Raw genomic sequence first — 12,517 nt, 5'->3', positions numbered from 1 at the left:
TAAACATCAGGCAGAATTCACACACTGTGCAGTTAAGTCTGTTTATCTAGATGCAGCTGTATTCAACTCCAACTGAGCTCTGGCTGCAGCACTTTTCTCCCTACAGTGGCAAGCAGCATCTCTATATTCCTCCTATGTCCCCTGACCTTGCTTCCACTGGGCATATACCTTCCTTTTTGGCTTTAGCTCCATCCAAAAGGTCCCTTTTCAGTCAAGCTCCCCTACTGTCTTACCTGCTTGACTTCCAGCATTTTGGAATTGCCTGCTCCTCTTAAACACCTCTTAAAAAAGGGTGTTTAAGAAGTGACCAGCACAGACAGAACCAGTGATTCCCCAAGGATGTGATTTATTAATTTATATGTCTATTTTAACTTTCTACTGTATTCATCTATTCCCATGTTTCTTCACGGCAACTCACCAACAGAATACTACAAAGTTAATAAAATGAAAAACGTGTGCTTAGGGGCTCACATTGTACTCCCACCACTGTTCATAAAGAGTTACAGAAGACAATGGACAACATTTAAGCATCCCATAGTCATATGCTACTACTGTTAAGAAGCCTGTCTGAGAAATTCACAACAACCATACCCAAAACTCTTATCTCTTCTATGCTATACTCAGATTTCATTTCTCCTTTACATGCCTTGAAGATCTACAAGGTTTCTAGATAAAGCATGATGAAAACATCTACAAAACTAAATTCCCCTTTACAAGACTGTAAAATTAGCCTAGAGAGAAACACTGCACCTTAGTCAATATGGATATAACTTAGTGTGACATCTAAAGGAAATAATACCTGAATTTACATGTCTTTGTCAAAATAACAACAACATAGAGACAAGCATGCCTGTTCATCTTACCTACCTTCAAAGTACCTGACGTGCCTGCTTACTAGACAAAACAGGTTATGTGCCTATTTTCCAGATGATTCAAGCATATTTACTTGCTTTGATTTCAGGATGGGGGGGAAAATCTTACAACTGAAACCAGGTGTTTTCTGAACCGATTTATTGCATCAAACAATAATGTCACTGTAATTCTAACACTACTATGTGTGTAGTACATACATAGATATCAGAAACAAAAGGATACTTTGTTGGACAACAGGAAAAAAAAAAAGGAAACCGACTAATATAGTCAAATTTTTTCATCTGTTAGGAAAAGAAAAAAATTGTAGATGTAGAATAATGTTAAGGGATTTTGAGAAAATGTCACAAATTAAAATGAAATCAGGAAAACAGTCAAAATTATACTTGAAAATAATTTAAAGCAAGAAGAGGAACACCCAGAATTTTCACTTACAATCAGAATTTTACACAAATAATTTCAACAAGCAGAAGGTGAAAATAAACTAGTCAGCTACCCTGTAGAGAAAGGCTTAGGATAATCAGCCATCCTCCAAAACAAATGAACAGGGCTTTCTTCTTAATAGAAACTGGTAACAAATCAAAACACCCAAAAAGGCAAAACTTAGTAAAAATTCTCTATATTGGCAGAACAGAGTTACAGAAACACCAGAGTCCTGTGACTGGTACAGTGACAAAAGCAAACTGCAGAAACTCTGCAAATAAAGAGGATTGCAATGACCTTTTTGAAGGCAACAGATGAGGAAAGCAGGATAAAGGTCTGCTACATCATATCAGACAAGATTTTCATTTTAAAGTTGTGTCTCACATGGGACTAAGTGACCATTATTTGAAGCTGAATATATTTTATGAGCTGACAGATGTAGAAACAGTGATCAATAACAGCCTGGAGGTCTATACATCACACTTCAGATATCTGCAAGCAGTAGTTAAGAGAAGTATACCAAGCAGTAGATGGTTTAATTCAGTACATGTTTCCACTGAAAAAATGTCAAACTTTTGCAGTCCAAAAGACAGAAAGCCATGGGTTTAAATCATTATCTTCACAAAAAGACAAATAAAGGGTAACAGTGTACATCATTTTATATTAATCTCACTGAACGAACTTCATTCATATTTTACCATCCTTTCCACGGGAAATAAGATCACATTATTGACAGTTTTGTGGTGAGTTTTCTTCCAATAATTTATTTATTGAGTTTCAGCCTTGACAACCTTCCATTTTTTCATTCCACAGACATAGGCAATATCAAAAAACTGTATGTATGCCTTCTTGTACACTCCCATATCTCCTTCCAGTGTCTCCCCTAGGCCAGCTTTCCATCTAAACAATCCTTATCAATGTGGCAATCCTGTTCTGAACAGGAGTATGTCAAGTGCAGACTGGTCTTTGCAAAATTGTGCAAGCCAAGAATCCCATTTGGTTGGTTGGATGGGTTTTGCAAAGCCTTTACTCCATCAGTACTCTCTGACTCCAACTTCTCACACTTCTGTGACCTCGTCCAAAACCTTTAGTTCTGGGGGTTTCAGCTAAGGCTTTTCTCTTTTTTTTCCACAGCACATACCCATTGAAGACATTTGCTACTGATACTATAGGTATTTCCAAGATCTAGAGAGTAAAAGGTCCAGGCAAAACCAGAACATGAGCTACAAGCTGCTGATTTGGCAACGTGCTTCTGGTTATGGGACCAAAAAAAAAAATCCCCAACAACTCCCCACACAAAAACCCTGAAATAAAGCAAAAAAAAAAATAAAAAACAAAGCCCACCACCACAACCTCCCAAAAAAACCCAAATCAAACAAAAAGAACCTCATAGATCAATGATACACATATAGTGACATAAGCACATCACTGCTGAGAACAAACATATTGAAATCAACACACAGGCATGTGAATGTTTACATATCCTAGATTATTTTTATAATTATAATTAGAAACTTTTTTTTAAATTATTATTTCATAGCTACCTAAGAAATTCTGCTGAAATCAGCATTACTAAAGTTAGGGTACCAACTTATTAGAAGCTGGAACACTGCCAATCTGTCCACTCCCAGCTGTCTGAAAGCAAATATATTCATATCTAGCATCTGTTAATGCTTTATTTGCACTGGAAATTAACTAAAATAATAATACACTGCAGGTATTTTATATTTTATGAACTCCCTGGTAAGAATATAATGAAAAAGGAATGGAAAATATTAGCTCTTTTCCCACACAACCTCAACAAAATAGGTTATAAGGAAAGCATAGCATGGCCTACAGCAAAATTCTCCGTGTAAAAAAAATATTTTTAATTCTCTACCAATAAAGTTACCAATATTATGTTTCCATTTTCTTCTTTAGTGCAGATTGCTACATATGCAGTGTAATGTATTTTAATGAATAAGGATTTTCTTAAGCATACTTTATTTTAGTATTAACTCCTCAGGCATACAGTAAAACTACATGATTTTACCATTAACTGGAGTTCTCCTTGTATACTGATACACTGCCTCCAGATCTAGAGTCTTCTGGTGGAGCTCCATTATGCATGGGGTCCAGAGTAGCTAAAAGGCCACTCACCTAGGAGGAAGCCACACTTCAAGGCATGAAAAGTCTAAGACAGGCACAGGCACTGACTCCCCCCAGTCCTTTGGTAACAAGGAAAAACAAAATTCAAAGAACACAGGGAAGTAGGAAAGGAAACCAAGTAGGAAAGGAAACAAGACATTTTGAGAGGTCCAAAATTTCAATATGCTGTAAGCTATATTTTAATTTATAGAGAACAAAAGACATACAAGGAATGGGTTTCCTGCTCAGAGGGGAATTGCAAGTCAAAAAAGATTCTCTGTTTTCCTTCTGATGAGGAATACTGCCCTTACAAGGCTTACAAAGAACAAAGGTCACCTGAGACTTCATGCTCAGCAGCAAAAATCCCCTAACAATTCTGTCATGGGCTATTTAACAGAGATAAACCAACTATTGCTGTAGTGTAAGAGTAGTTTGAAAATTTCTATAGCTTTACAATAGAAAATACAGCAGAGACTGAGCACCTTGGGTCATGGGTTAGACTGGCCCTGCCCACCAAAGCCAAGGGGATTCCTTCCACTGTCTTCAGCTGGCTTTGAGCTCAGGAAAGGCCCCAAGACATTCTTAGAGTGTCTCAACTTCCTGAGATGTTACACATCCCAGAGAAGTGAAGTCTCTGAGGAGATCTTCCCAAAGTGTGTAAACTCCTGCTGGAAAGGACTGAAGAAGAGAAAGACAGGCTGCTCTCAGTGGTGCCCAGTAACAGGACAGGAGGCAATGGGCACAGACCAGACACACAAAAATCCATTTGGAGAGCAGAAAATACTTTGTTACTGCAAGGGTGACTGAGCACTGGCACAGGTTGCCCAGGAGGATGTGGGGTCTCCATCTGTGTAGATATTGAAAAGCTGTGTGGCCACAGCCCTGGGCAGCCTGCTCCACACAGCCCTGCTTGAGCAGGAGGGTGGGACCAGGAGGCCTCCAGAGCTCCCTTCCAACCTCAGCCCTCTGGTGAGACTGACACTGTAGGAGCTATGCTGGATTCGCACATGACAGGTGCAGCTAGTGCGCTTTTCTATTGCAGCTTTGTAAATCTAAAACATCTCCACTGATCTTATTGACCTACCTGAGTTCAAGGACGTGTTTTTTCCTCTTGCAAAAGTATTTAATTAGAAAAAAAATATTTTTGTCCTATTTTCTAAATGAATATGGATACTGGCTTTCTTTTGAAATCACAAAAAGTAATAAAATGGTTTAAACAGTTGGTAAAGTACAGTATAATTCATCTCAGTAGTACAAACGGTACAACACAGTACAAGTACAATAAAAATGCTTTTTATTTGTCATTCCAGTGTGGTACTATCATTATATGTAATTCAAAAGCCTGAAAAATAAGGTTGATGTGAATCATTTCAGCACAGAAAATCCAGAAAGTAGAGGCTAAATGGACACTATTCTGCTAAATAACATTCAGAAGTTCTGCATGCTGACTATGGGAGGTTATAGTAAATATTACAGCTCTACGAAACAATCTAGTGCTGGCTATAGTCAAGATATCTTTTAATACTATTTTGAAGTGAGTTAATTTAACTGAATTTTCATGTTAAAAAGAAACCTCAGAAGAACAGAATTTATGCTCTGTATGCACTTATATTCTGTAAATATAAGTATTTAAAATCAAATAAGTATTTAAAATCAAAAAGCAACTATTTGTTTTTATTAACCAGAATGTTGCTTCTCCTTTATATTCTAAAGTGTGCATTTTTTAAAGAACTATGATAAATGAGAAATCATTGTTTTACTGCTAAAAACTGCCTTTTCTTCCTGCAGTACTGATGCCTGCTCTGCCACCCCAAGCCTGCTGGCTGCCCACAGCCCTCAGACTCATGCCATGTTCCAGCCAGCCTGCTGGAGCTGCTCTTCCATTTCCCTTCTTCTGATTTACTTCAAGGATGAGATGACCTGTTCAGTCAGTGACTAATCATTTCTCCAAGCTGCAGCCTCTTCTCTGTGCCACACTGAATGCAGAAACTTCTCCAGCACTTGGCTGAACAAGGCAGGGGCTGGCACCCCACTTGGCTACTGATGGAAGTCACCTCAGGCTAGAGGATGAAAGCCCAGGGGAAAAAGTGGCAATTTTGTAAAAATATGGAACTTGGTAAACAGCACAGGCCTAAGTCCACAACGCTTGAAACTACCTGGATTAATTATGAATTTCAGAGTAAATTTAACCCATATTCCTTAAGTTTCTAGATTAAAATTTTGCACTCTTGCTGATGCTTAATTGCTGCTGCAAAGAAGAAGCAGATGGGCTTTCACAGCTCCTTCTCTCTGTGTCAGTAGACCACAAGCGCTGGAGTTTGCAGAAGAGTTTGGGGGAAAAAATGGGTAAATTATGAAAAGCAAGATGAGAAATCCCTTTAATTTTAATCATAAAATTAAAAGTTTCTGCAAGATAGCAAGACAGATCACTGCACCAGAAACCCATGCATGTTATTAAGAGCTACAATGTCGATATTTGCTTTAATTATTTTATTAAAAATCCAAGTTATAGAACCCCTTTACACACACTCTCTCTCCACACCTGCTAACACCAGAACTGTGACCTGATCCAATACAACACTAATGTTTCTCAAAGTTGCTTAAAATACTTGTGTTAGACTGAGAACTTGGCTACAATGCACCAGAAACCCATCAAGTATCCTGTCTCAAAAAAAAACCAAAACAAACAGCTATAAGGAAAAATCACAGCCTGCAGATTTGAGCATAATGGCTCAGATTTTAACCTCTACTGGAGTCTATTGGGATGGATTTAAATAGTTTGCTGTTAGGTTAATAAGTATCTGCAGTGTCACTGTGAGGAAGAGAGTGATGAGAAGAGAGCAATTGCTTCCTGTAAATCAGTCTTTGGTGATGGGAATTATTACTGCACCAGATATTGGCACAAATATCACTTCTGGTATTATAATAACAAAAATTACTTAGTTTGTTTAACATACACTAGTTCCATTTTAAAAAGAATGCATATAGCTTTTGGAGGTGATGCATTGGTGTTAATACACTGACTAATGAAAACATTACCATAATAGGATCTGCTGACCAAGCACCAATTCTCTCAGCTGCTAAGACATTGGCAGTCCTTCCACAATTCACTTAAAATAAATGAACTTGTCCTTGTACTTCTTAAGCCAAGCCTGTGGTCTAAAGCAATATTTATAGGTTCAGTAGGAAAGCTTAATCTCTCCTCAATTTGTACTGGTACCCATCACCACACAAAGCATTTGTCTCCACAGAGGACAAAAAAAATTAATGATCTTTTGCACATACCTTCTCAGAATTCTTTAAAATTGCATTGAGCATAGAAAAAAGTAGTCTCTTCCTTCCAGCTCCAAACAATTCTCCACAGGAAGCTCCCATTGACCTAAGATGTATGCTATGGCAGCTGGACTGAGTTTTGCATTGTCTACAGCTGAAACATACATCCAACACAATGGCCCATTCATCTGCCCCAGAAGATTGCTGCTTCTTTGAGCCCATTACAGCTAATAGAAAACACAGTGATAATTTGCATTCATTGCCATTCCCCATGCTACCAGCATCGACCTTCACACAAGACAAAACAGTACAAGTTGTCTGAATGGCCTGAAACAAAGGTATGGAGTTAAGAGAGAAGATCAGGGTTTGTGTTTTTGTTTGCTTTGCAGCTTTTTTCCTTTGGCTTACAAAAAGAACAAAAGTCAAAGTAACATTGGTTTTTAAAAAAATATCTAAACCATTACTTACTAAGTGTTCTTCCCTGAACTAAACATTTAAGAAAAACATGAATAGACAATTGTGCTGAAATTTCCACAGTGTTGAAAATGTCATCGAACAAGACAAAACAAAGCTTTGCTGTCCAAAATGTAAATGGGCTGAAATTTAATTCCTAGGATTTGGCAGCATGGGAAAGTCTCTTAGCACAACAGTTTAATGCCAGAATCAAGCTTAAAAATCCAGCACTTTCCATTCCTATCTTACACACCTGATATGCATCACAGTAACTGATGTAAGATTAGTCTCACGACTTCAGCTGTCTAAAAGTTCAGTATCTGATCTAATCACCTGGGCTCTGTATACAAAGCCATGGAAGGAGCTGTCCACTTCCAGAAGGCAATTAATCCCATCCCTTCCAGCCCCTCTCAGCACCAAGTGCCTTCTGGAGGAGCCAGTCCCTGCAGCTTGTTATCAAGAGAGCCAAACTGGTGATGTCCACAACTAGTAAATGAAACCCATCAGGTAAATGAAACAGCAAATGGCAGCAGGCTTGAAAATGCTTGGTTATGGTGTGTAACTCTCTCTGCAGTCTGAGTGTTAGCACACATCATGGCATCGTGTCACACTGTACCAGCCAAGATGCTCTGAAGCAGTGCCAAGCACAAGCTTGGGGCACAGCCCTGATCAGAGGCCATTCCCAGCCAACCATCTGGATGCAGATAATCTGCTGGGGGGGAAAGGGGAAGAGACTTCAGCCATGTGAGCCACAAGTGCCACAGGACTGTGCCTGCCCTATTTCATTTACTAGTATAAGTGAAGCCACTTCAGATTGTATTCCCAAATTCTACATGCCTAATACCATGCAGAATGACTCCATCCTCTGTCACTGAGGGGAAAAATAAAACCAACCAAAAAACCCCAACCAGGAAAAAAAAAAGAAACAAAAATCCCAGAAAGCCTGCTTGCTGGTCACTGAAGCAGCCAGAAGTGCTGTACTCTTAACTCTTCTCTGCCAGCTGTCATTAAATCCAACATCACTCTTTTGATTTTTGGTGGCTTTGTTTTAACACCAGCAGAAGAAAGGAAGTGTGGAGGGAAGCACTCAGCCCTGGGGGAGTGAGACACAGCCAAAGGTTCCAGCAGCTGTCACTGCCTGGGCACTTCTACTCAAACAGCCTGGCAGAAACAGCCCATCATCTGGTATGAGATGATAAATACCAGGGGAAGCATCAATATCCATACATGTTCTGTCTTGAAACAAATACTAAATCCAGCTAAAGAACAGTCTATCAGGCATCATTTTTTCTCAGCACTTATGATTGCTTATCCAAAACCAAGGCTATGGCTCCATGAGCAACACTCCCTAACTGGGGGTAACCCCCTAAGCTGTTTTCCCAATTATAAGCCATCTGTGTTCACTCTATATTATCCAGTCAGAAGCTACATCTCTTATTGTTGTTCTGAGCACTGCAAACAATTAAGTTATTCTCAGAACCTGTCCAAATGGAGCCACTGAGCTTTGAACCCCTCCAGCAAAACCAAGTTCAACAAGCACACTGACCTCAATCAGCTCAGACCCTGACCCAAAGACATGAAGACAGAATACAGCTGGCATATGTATATGAACTCAGAAACAACTTAGCATTTCCACCAATCTGGCCTGGAGAATAAGTGAGAGTCATGCAGCCTCCATTGCCTCTAACTTCCACTGTTTCACTGGAACTTAACTACCCTGTCAATGAGACTCCAATTCACATTCTCTGTCCTTTGGTTCCAGGAATCCAGCCACTGTAAAAATTGTGTGATTTTTATTTTTTTAAAGTCACTTTAAATAATCTAGATGAAATTAGGAAAAAAATGTCAAAAGCAATTTTTATTTATGTTTTCTGATCTAATTATTTTTCTGGTAGTTTGTCAAGAAAGTGGTATGTTTTCATGTTAGCTATAAATTGAATTATGTCCTGGCATCAAATTAGCAACACTCAAAGCTAAGACACTTTGATAATATTAAGAATATCAAACAGGAAATTTCAGACATCAGTGTGCTGTACCAGAACTGCATCTTAATTCAAAGAAGTATCAATGCTCTCTGACAAGGTCAGTGTCCATATGCTCATTCACATTTCTTGACTTTTGTCAAGACTTACAATAAAAACAACTTTGGAAGAAGTCATATGATGTGAGTGCTTCCCCACTAACACCCGAATAGAGAATTCCCAACTCAATTTACAGGCAGTACATTACAAAAACAAACTTCAGAGGATCAGGTTTTCAAATTCTGCCAACATGGTCAGAGATTCAGATAGCCTCAACAAGAGGCTTGAATGCCACACGTATCACATTCCTGAATTACCAATTACCCTGAGTTATCTAATATGCATGGAAATTCTGTGTAGCTGGTTAAAAAAAGTATTTGAATTTTTATTTCCTCTTAATTAGAATTAATCTACTTGAGTAAGTTAATAAGGTTTCATAAAAAGGGATGGTTTGTGTAACTTCTAACACAATTAAATATTAATAAACTCCTGTGGGAGCTAGATCAATGGAGTACAAAACGTCTTCCTGAGTTTTATCTTAAAACATGTCATTTTAACCAGTTATGTATTTCTCTACACTCTGTAAGAAGTTTTATACAGCAGCAGAACAGTGATGAAACCACACAGAAAAATCTCAACATTTACAGAATAAAGAAGTGTGTGCATCTCATTCTTAATTTTAAGAATGGATTTCACCATTCTGAAATAACTAGCTATCACATATGGAATACACATACATAATCAATCTGAAATACTATATATAGACCATCTAGATAGTGATTAACCTGAAATTCCCCTTCTCTGGCTCTACTCGCAACAAAACCAGAATACCATAAAACCTAAAGTTAATAATGTGTCCAATCCTAAAATACAAAATAAATCACCTTTTTCCATTTTTTCCTTTAATTCTTTAATGACCTTTTGTGAAATAGCACCCCTAGGTGTCTGGGTTTTGCTGGTTTCTTCTTTTCTCTTAACTAAGGAAGAAGAATCAAAAAATCTGAACCTCCATTTCTAAGCTCAATAACATAAGGTTGGTAGTACACTCTTCATGTGATAAAGGTGTTGGAGACCCTGGTCAAACATCAGGCAATTGTTCCTGAATTTGTAGCAGCTTGGTCTAAAGCATAGATAATGGAAGTCTGCAGAAAGCTTTGTAAGCAAATATTTTTTTCTTTTTAAATTTTGAAAATAAATATGTGTTCTAAATAAAAACAACACAACTAAACTGAAACAAAATATCCCACATGAAATATTAAGACCTTCTGGTTATCAGTTCCCCAGAACACTTGAAAGTTTGAAGTCTAAGTTCCCTGACTCCTCAACCCAACTATTTAATGACCAGTTCTTTCACTGACATACTTACAGAAAGGTTCATATTATTTAAGATTTCAAAGCATTCATTAGCAAGAGGCACAACAGTGAAACTTACACTGACATTCCTTGCAGCACTTGCCATCCACGTAGGCCAGGGCAGAGTTCGGAGGACAGTCAGCGAGGGGGCAAACCAGAGCCTCGCACTGCACAGTGCCGTTCTAGGAGAACAAAAGGTGCTTAGCTGGGGGTTTTATTTAGCAGTAGCAGAGATGTTCTCAAACACAGGAACTTGAAAATCTATTTTTAAACACAATGAACTTTCTAACAACGTCCAAAAAAAGATAGTTTAATGTGGGTCTTTTAATAACTGCAAGAACAGAAACCATACCTTCAGAATGTCACACATATAATCTTTTAACATGAATGATGTGCTCACTGAGATGATAATGATTAATTTTTTTTTTCAGAGGCAAACCTATTTGGAGGCAAAACATTCTGCCAATCAGGAAAAATCTGACAGATTACTGTGAAATGACAACTGCACAGAACAATACTCTGTGTCTGATTTTTTGTTAGAGAGAATGTATGTCTAAAAGCTAACAATATTATAGCAGTGAGAAAAATCCAAGACAAAAATATGCAATGAATTTAACTCTAAATTCAAAGAATTTTAAACATTTATCAGTCAGATCTGATGCTATAAAATACTAAAAGCAAAATGAAAAAATGAAAACCCATCCAGAAATATAAAGGTAAAAAAAAATATTAAGCTTAAAGAGACCCATTTAGCCAATTATAGATAGCAGTAAATCAATCTAAGGTGCAGTACACACAACAACCACCTTTTCACTGGCTTCTAATGGCCTTTGGATTAAGGACTTAATGAGTTCAAATGGAATTAAAGAGTTTTATATGAATGGACAGCAATACAGACACCCTAGCTTAGTATTTGGAAGGATACTTGCAATCAGATATGGAGTTGTGATACTGGGGAATCTTCCATCCACCAAATCTTTTTCATTGGTAATATAACAAAGCTTGCATATGACCCTGACATTTTACTTTTTATTACTTATTGAGAGGTAACCAAAGGCAACCAAAGGAAATCGGGCACAAGGGATCTATTAAATCATTTGCTAAGAAAAAGGCTGTGTTTTTAGAGACAAAAAGCAAGGAATTAAAATTCCAGAGAAACTGTTTGCAACTCAGTGCAATGGAATAACATGAAATCTAAGTATATTCCCTAGCACCTGCGTATTTATTAATACTATTCCTTAGATTTGGAACAGATTTTTAACTTCTTTGTTGCTAGTACCTAGCATACATCTGGAAGTTCTCAATAAACCTATTCAGAGGAAACACTGGTGTTCCTGACTCTCCACTCAAACCATAGCCATACCATGCAAGTGCAGTTCTTACAGCCATCCGTCCAGGATTCAAACTCTCTGTAGGTTGTGCCCTTCATTGTGCAGGTTCTCTCACAGTAGCACTGATCCAACTTGTTCATCCTCTGCTCAGCTTGAGACAACTGTATTTACAGTTCACAAAAATGGTTTTGAATTTTTAAGTGGCCTCCAAATTAGTAAAAACACAATTCAAACTGTCCCCAGTACACAGATGAGAGAATACATTTAGGAAAACACAATCAGACATAATAAAACAATTTAATCATGTTGTATTGTTAAATAAAACATGATTAAACCACCAGCCATTCAGAGACGGAAATTGAGAAGTGAGACACAATGAATTTCATCTTTCTTATCAACCTGACATCAGGGACATCATAAAACAAAATGAGCAGGTCAAGATGGGTACAGCTCCTCATTTCTCATCTTTGTATGGGCACACTGATCAGGAATCTTGCTCCACATAAAGTACTCGCAGACAGAGGGGCCAAATAAGCTCAGAACCGACATTAGTAATTTTTTCTGCTCTTCAGCCAAGGCATTTCTAACGTTAGTGTATCAAAGCAGCTAGGTAACAGCATTCCAGCAGATATCTAAAGAACTGACATTTAAAATCACAGCAGTCTA

General features: G+C 37.9%; 1 protein-coding gene across 2 annotated transcripts in view; it reads right to left on the bottom strand.

Moving 5' to 3' along the window:
• NELL2 (neural EGFL like 2) overlaps positions 1-12,517 on the bottom strand; it is a 134,607-nt gene that overhangs the window by 88,878 nt on the left and 33,212 nt on the right. For both annotated transcript variants that reach the window (XM_077178886.1, XM_054631332.2), the window contains exons 8-9: positions 11,884-12,012; positions 10,600-10,702 (exon numbers count right to left, since the gene is read on the bottom strand). In XM_077178886.1, coding sequence (XP_077035001.1) covers positions 10,600-10,702; positions 11,884-12,012 — 232 coding nt within the window. The remainder of the gene's footprint in view (positions 1-10,599; positions 10,703-11,883; positions 12,013-12,517) is intronic.

The sequence above is a fragment of the Agelaius phoeniceus genome, chromosome 5, assembly GCF_051311805.1.
Source record: "Agelaius phoeniceus isolate bAgePho1 chromosome 5, bAgePho1.hap1, whole genome shotgun sequence".
NCBI classification, from domain to species: domain Eukaryota; kingdom Metazoa; phylum Chordata; class Aves; order Passeriformes; family Icteridae; genus Agelaius; species Agelaius phoeniceus.
This window is presented reverse-complemented; position numbering and strand designations above follow the sequence as displayed.